This window comes from Argentina silus (assembly GCF_951799395.1).
Source record: "Argentina silus genome assembly, chromosome: 19".
In the NCBI taxonomy this organism is placed as follows: Eukaryota; Metazoa; Chordata; class Actinopteri; order Argentiniformes; family Argentinidae; genus Argentina; species Argentina silus.
The window spans coordinates 4,685,565-4,693,064 of NC_139673.1; the positions used below are offsets into that span (position 1 = coordinate 4,685,565).

The 7,500-nt window shown below is 48.9% G+C and overlaps 1 protein-coding gene across 1 annotated transcript in view; it reads right to left on the minus strand.

The window, feature by feature from the left end:
• The window catches only part of adamts17 (ADAM metallopeptidase with thrombospondin type 1 motif, 17), a gene marked incomplete at both ends in the record, with an annotated part of 67,133 nt that overhangs the window by 39,164 nt on the left and 20,469 nt on the right, over positions 1-7,500 (minus strand). The window contains one exon of the mRNA XM_083690841.1: positions 5,631-5,674. Within this exon, the coding sequence (XP_083546967.1) occupies positions 5,631-5,674 (44 nt within the window). The remainder of the gene's footprint in view (positions 1-5,630; positions 5,675-7,500) is intronic.

Here is a 7,500-nt window from a genome sequence, read left to right on the forward strand (position 1 = left end):
GGGAAGAATGTCTGACACCATGACACATGAGGGGAGGCTGGTGGAGGCAGAAATCGGAGGACGGGCTCATCGTCACGGATGGAATGAGGAAACATATCACAAACACACGTGTCTGATACCATTCCTCATTCCATTCCACGCAAGTAACAATAAGGAGCTGAACTAGAAGAACCCGTTGAGTCAATACAGCGGCGGAAAATGTTTGCAGCTTCAAAGATCCGTCAAAGCCAGCACTCCTGAGGCTAACGGCCCAGGACAAAGGGGACAGGTCCAGTGCGTTGCCGTTATCACAGTTCAGATTTGACTCGGTGGTTGTGCTTGGCCGTCTGATCAAACACCGATGTGGTCGCCTCACAGAGCTGGCTGCACATCCACCCAGACAGCCTCAAAAGAGGCCAAAGCCTCCTAAGGGCTCTAAACACACAAGCACTCCCCGGCGAACAAGCACAGTCGGTGTAATTATTTATTTTGAGGTAATTAGCCATTAGAACATGAAGGGGTTTCCATTGACTGGGTCTGAGTCTCCTGGTAGAGAGGATCGCATCAGCGCTGACAGTCGACAGCTCAGCACAACACCACACGGTGACAATGCTAGGCTAGTAGGCCTGAGTCAGGCTGGCTCGGCAGGACTGGGCCAGACGCTTTGTTCCATTTGACTCCCACACACACACTCGCTCACCCTGGACTGACCCTGCTGCCCTCTCTGTGACCCCCCCCACCCCACACACACACACACACACATACACACACACACACACACACACATGCACTAACAATACCTCATATCCGACCCCTCTGCCCTCCTCTGCAACCAACACACGTACATGCACACTTTTCTCATACACACACACACACACACACACACACACACACACAGCCCCACAACCCCCATGCCCACCCACCGACAGTAAAGAGTGAATCAGCTCATTTCTGCAGCGTCACTTCCCAGTCTCACACAGCCTGACAACGAGTCAACAACCAGTCCATAAAGTCAACCATGCGTCTCGGGCCATCCGGGCCTGGTTCAGCTGTTATTCTCCACTCCCCCGTCCTCCCATTACATTTCTGGGCTTGAAAACTAAACACAGGAAATAGGATGCTGCTACTACCAGGATATTACTTCCACTCCTGTCTCGCCCACCATCCCTGCGGACCCCCATCCCTCCCTCCCTCTCTCTCAGCTCTTTCTGTCTCCCTCTTACCATTCGACTCCCTCTCTCCTTCTCCCTCCCTACCTCCATCCCTTGGTCACAACCAATTCTCTCCCTCTCTCCCTCTCTTAGCTCCCTCATTTCCCAGAGAGAGAGAGAGAGAGAGAAAAGTTACGAATCACCTCAAACAACCCCAAACAGGTACCCCAAACAACCCCAAAACAACCCCAAACAGGTACCCCAAACAACTCCAAAACAAGCCCAAAAGTACCCAAAACAATCCAAAAGTAACCAAAACAACCCCAAAAAACCACAAACAGGGACCCAAAAGAACCCACAGCTCTTAATGAAATGATTTGCTGTTGATTTGATGAGATTACATTTAGCAAAGGCTACATTTATAAGCCTGCAGAAGTCTGGAAAACTGTCTTGTACCATAGTGATTGCAAGGGGAATGTTTGGATAAAAAAGGATCTGCCCAAGATTTACAGCATACCACTTCATCTATGAAACATGGTGGGGGGGGTGCTATGGTTTGGGCATGTATAGCTGCCACAAGAACTGGCGTATCTTCTTTTGGGTACTTTAGGGTACTTTTTGGTTATTTTGGGTACCTGTTTGGGGTTGTTTTGGGTTGTTTTGGATAATCAGTAGGACCTGTTATGTCTGGGCAGGCAGGAAATACCAAACCACAACATTTGGTGGGAGGGAAACACTGACTTTCGCACGGGACAAAGATGGGAAGGTGGGGAGAAGGGGGGAGAGGTCGCGACTGGGGCTTTTTTTATGAGCTTGTGATTATAGTATGGCTCAAAGTGGGTCACACACGCACGCATGCACGCACACGCACACACACGCACACACACACACACACTTCAGGCCAGCAGCAGCACAAAGAGCAGGAGTGTTCTCTCTCATTGTAGTGAGCTCTGGGCAGATTATCACATACGGTTATGGTACAGCACTGTGCAGTGCAGAGCCAGGTTTTACACCGCCATGCTGTCACTGTCGGTCACAGGTTCCATGACATCACAGTTATGTGTGTGGTGATAATGTGTCAGGCGCTGGGCTGGGACTGGTCAGATAAGGGAGAGCACCTCCTGTACGACACTCCTCCACACACATACACGTACGCACGCATGCACGCAGACACACACACACACACACACACACACACACACACACACACACACACACACACACAAACCCGCACGCAGACACACACACACACACACACACACACAAACCTGCACACAGGCACACACACACACACACAAACCCGCACGCAGGCACACACACACACACACACACACACACACACACACAGCAAACTAGAGCGTGAGAGTACAGTACTCCAGATTGCTGTGCAATCTCCAGTCTACAGGAGAACACTCAAGTCCAAACAAAATTAGTCCTCAAAATCGGCAAGAATGTAAGAAGATAATTCCTATGAGGCCTTTTGATAGCCTGCTTCACAGAGAAAGGAGCTGAACAGTCAGATAATGCCAGACTCCATACAGTCCATATGGATATGGTACGGTTTACCTTATAGACAGTATACTTTATTATACTTGAAAAAAACACAACATGTTCCATGGTGTACATTTTACACAGGTTCTCCTTATGATGTGTCAAAGAACATACAGTATATACAGTACTAGTCAAAAGTTTGGACACACCTTCTCATTCAATGGTTTTTCTTTATTTTTTATTATTTTCTACATTGTAGATTAATATTGAAGACATCAGAACTATGAAGGAACACATATGGAATTATGTAGCAAACAAAAAAGTGTTAAACAAACCAGAATATGTTTTAGATTCTAGATTCTTCAAAGTAGCCACCTTTTGCTTTGATGACAGCTTTGCACACTCCAAGGTGTGTCCAAACTTTTGACTGGTCCTGTAACTGTGAGTTCCCTTTTGTCCACAAATGATCACCTGTCGTGACCAAACGTTGGTGACTTCGAACAAATCAAGCCGCAAGAGTGTGCTGCTTGCCTCATTCTTCCTGTCTAAGGTTCTACAGTAGCAGCCTGTACCTCAGGGGAGGCTGGTGGAGGTAGAAATCGGAGGACCAGCCTCCCCTGCTGTGCCTCGCCATTTCAGCTGTGCCTCCTCCTCCTGTCGAGTCGACTGTTCCTCCCCTGGTGGCCGTGTCGAGGAAGAGCGCCTGCGAGGGTGCCGCTCTGCTGACAACCAAGTTGTTCTCCAGGACAATTACCTCGTCTCCCCGTCTCATTAAAGACTTATCGAGACGGCGTCGACCTGCCACGGGTCGGTGAACAGCGTGGTCACAGGCGACAGCTCCACGACAGAGACGGGAAGGAAGGAACGCACCGCAACACCGAAACGCTGCAGCGAGCTTCAAAGAAGAGGAAGCCAGGCATCCTCACACACACATACACACACATTCATACCTCGCCACACAGACACACGCACGCGCACGCGCACACGCACACACACACACACACAAACGCACACACCTGCCAGGTGAGCTTATCACTCCACACAATCAAAGCCTTTTGAGAGGGAGCTCCTCCTCGTAAATTAGATGAAAAGTGAAGAGGGCCCATGCACTCTAATTTCAGCCTGAGATCCTGGCTGAGACAAGCAGCACACAGCCTCCAGTGAACACAGAACACTCCTGCTGCTTTAGTGGGGGAATTCCTCTTCATTTGAGCTTAGGGAGCTTTAGTGGACCGTGTTCAAAGGGTTATCCAAGGCTTCAGATGTCACCCGCAGGCTGCCTACCCTGCTTCCTCTGTGTGTGTGTGTGTGTGTGTGTGTGTGTGTGTGTGTGTGTGTGTGTGTGTGTGTGTGTGTGTGTGTGTTTGTTTTTATGTATTTGAACAAAGGGTTTTTTTCTGTTGCAGGTCTATTCTCTGTCTGGTAGCCTGGTCTGTAGATAATAAGTGCTTTACTGCTAGACTCTAAAACAAAATGGCCCTCAAAGAGGGAAAAAAACCCCAAAAGAATAATGATTCGGCTTTTAAGGGAATAAAGCCAGTTCTTTGACTTCCAGATGCATAAATCAGAGTTTTGAGATAAATCAAGAGATGGATGTGCTTCCAACATTACATAATCTAAAATGGAGAGAATACTAGAAGCTGGTCCGATTCATATACTAAGCAGAACAGAACAACATCAATCATTCTTTCAAAACCGAAAAATGAAAATCAACAACACAAAAAAAGAATGTCTCTGAAACCATGTCGAATTCCATTGAAGCGTTTAAATGTCATTCCGAGGATTAGCTTAACCAATCCGCAGTCCAAACAGAAGGATTATTTTTTTCTGACACAATAGCATTTCCATATATTTCCATATGTACATATGTACATGGACATTTGGTGATACTGGTAATTGATTGGGTATTCTTGTGTTGTGGGAGTCACAAACAGTGTCAGTGATCGTCCAGAACACTCAAGGCTTTCTATTCGATTCTATTTCTGATACATTCTACTGCCGTTGGAGAGGTTCCTCCCCTCTGCTCCAGCGTGCCCTGGATGGGGTTGGGGAGGGTGAGGTGAGGTTACCGGGGGAAGTATGATCGTCACGAGGGCTAAGGGGGGGGGGGGGGGGGGGGGGTTGAGAACCGAGACTAACCAAGAAGGCTACAGTCTTTGCCTCTCTCCCCCTCGGGGGAGCCAAGGCCACCCAGGAAAGGCGAGAGAGAGCTCACAGATGCACCATTCTGGGAATGCCATTCCATAGACCGGAGTATTCGGAATGCTATTCCATAAGCCAACACGACTCTCCGCGTAACGACTTTGGCTGAGCGTTAAGCTCCTCAACAGGGCGTCAAGACAGGCTAGCCTACTCAACATTCAACAGTTGGCTTTCTTTAATATGGGCCCATAAAACAGAAAAAAAATCACACAAGTGAGGTGTCAATCTGTTGGGAAAGATAGAAATGGGCGATGTAGAAAGGGCACGTCCATGTCCAATGTGCCATGTCTGCTCTATGATGTCACATTTCCATAGTATTTGACATACCGTAAATCTATAAACCGAGCCATAACCTCTTCCTCCAACACTTAATGTCGCTGTTTAACATCTCTGCCACTGTTTGAGGGCCTACGGCACAGTTCAACAGGGTCTTATCTGCTCAGTTAGCAGGCTCAGGCTGTCGAGTGCAGGGGAGGCTGGTAGAGGTAGAAACTGGACTCATTGTGATGCATGGAATGAGGGGCTCATTGTGATGCATGGATCGGAATGAGGAACGGTCTCAAACACGTGTGTTTGATACCTGTTTAATACCATTCCTCGTTACATGAGCCTGACCTCCAATTTCTACCTCCACCAGCCTCCCCAGATTGAGTGGCTCCACCAGACCAAGGGGGGTGAAATGTCACCTGCCTCTCCATTTCAGGGGCCGGGAATCTCGGGGGTCACCAAGAGTCACAGAGTATTTCCACACGAGAGAGAGAGAGAGAGAGACAGAGAGAGAGAGAGAGAGATAGAGGCTTTACTCACCAACAGTGTCACAGGGCTCGTCTTTGTGGACGCAGAAGTCGGTCCTGAAGGGGGAATACAAGAAAAGGTTCAGTCAGTCAGGTTCTGGCATTGATCTGGCCTCCACGACACCAACTGAACCAGTTTAGAGTCAATTATTGTCACTTTCTGTTGACTTTACACCAACCCTTTTGCGACACAGAGGGGTTAATATGAAGCACAATACACTGAACAACGTTACCTAATCTCTCTGTAGTTAATGAACAAAGAACTAGCAGGCTAGCGGCCATCAACTCAAACATTCCTCGACTGGTTCACACACATACACGCGCACACGCACACACACACAAACACACACACACACACACATACACACAAACACACACACACACAAACACACACACACAAACACACACACACACAGCGACAGCTTATTGGTTACCATGGGGACCGGCCCAGTGGAGAACATGCAGAGAGACACGGCAGGCTCTCTCATTCCCACCACTGGCCTCTTATGAGAACTGTGAGCAGTCTTTGTCCAAACTGTCAACTCATGATTTGATATGCTTTCCTTCACCACAAAACCATGGACCCCCAAGTGGAGAGTGAATACAGCGGGGCTGTACAATATGAGGAAGAGCAGCTGGTGGGTGTGTGTGTGTGTGTGTGTGTGTGTGTGTGTGTGTGTGTGTGTGTGTGTGTGTGTGTGTGTGTGTGTGTGTGTGTGTGTGTGTGTGTGTGTGTGTGTGTGTGCGTGTGTGCATGTGTGTCTGCACTACACTGGGAAGACTGCGTGTGCGGGCAGCATCTGGTCCCAGCCCAAATCTTGACCAGCATGCATTGCATACCAACGCCTTGGGGTGTCCAGGGACGAGGCACAGACAGAGAGAGATAGATGCAGCTAATGATATAGTCACTCAACGGACACATTCATTCACCCAGAGAGACTCCCCACACACATCAGTTCAAGTGGCCCGGGTGAGAATCCGACCCCACCGAAACACCAGTACCACGGAAACGCAAACAGAACATAGCACAGGCGTTTGATGTTGTGGACCAGCCAAGTGATCCTCAATGCTGGTCCTTGAGAGCCAAAGAACTATGGGTTTCTGTCCCAGCTCAGCACCGACCCTCCTGACTCTAATCGAGCTTTTGAAGATCAGTTGATTCGTTGATTCAATCAGGTGTGATGGCATAGAGCACTAGGCTGGGACAAAAACCTGGACCCGCTGCGGCTCTCCAGGACCAGGCTCTCCAGGACCAGGCTCTCCAGGACCAGGCTCTCCAGGACCAGGACTGAGTATCACCGAAGCTAAAGTGTGACCAGATGATAAATAGGGTAATGTAGCCCTACACCCACCACCGAAGGAGACCACCGTGGTCTGGACGGCCAAGGCCAGCTGAAGCCCCCCAGGCCAGAGACTCCACCTCCCAGTGGGAGAGACATGCAGGAGGGAAGTCTCCCTGGTAGAGCTGACGCATAGGAACAGCTGAGGCCCCCTGTGAGTCACCAACACCAACACTGTAAGTCTGCCATGGGGGACAACCACAGTTTTACATCCTTCTCCAATTCAGAAGACTGATAATTAGATAATATAACCGCATATGCCCATATCCAACAGAATGGATGCCAGAGGCCTGTCCCAATACTTTCTCTCAACCTTCCTTGCTAACAGTATGTGATCCATTTAAACATGTAGGTGTCACATGGATGATAACTTGGAGGGAGAAAGGCAAGATGCATGTCTTGAGTAAGTCAGTACAGGGCGGTGATTCAGGGGGCGCCCATAAAGGGAACCCGAGACGATGTTGTGAAGTTCAGACCTCCAACATAAAGACATGCTGAGATATTGTTATTGTCTTTCTCGAATGGATGCCAAGTCAGACTAGA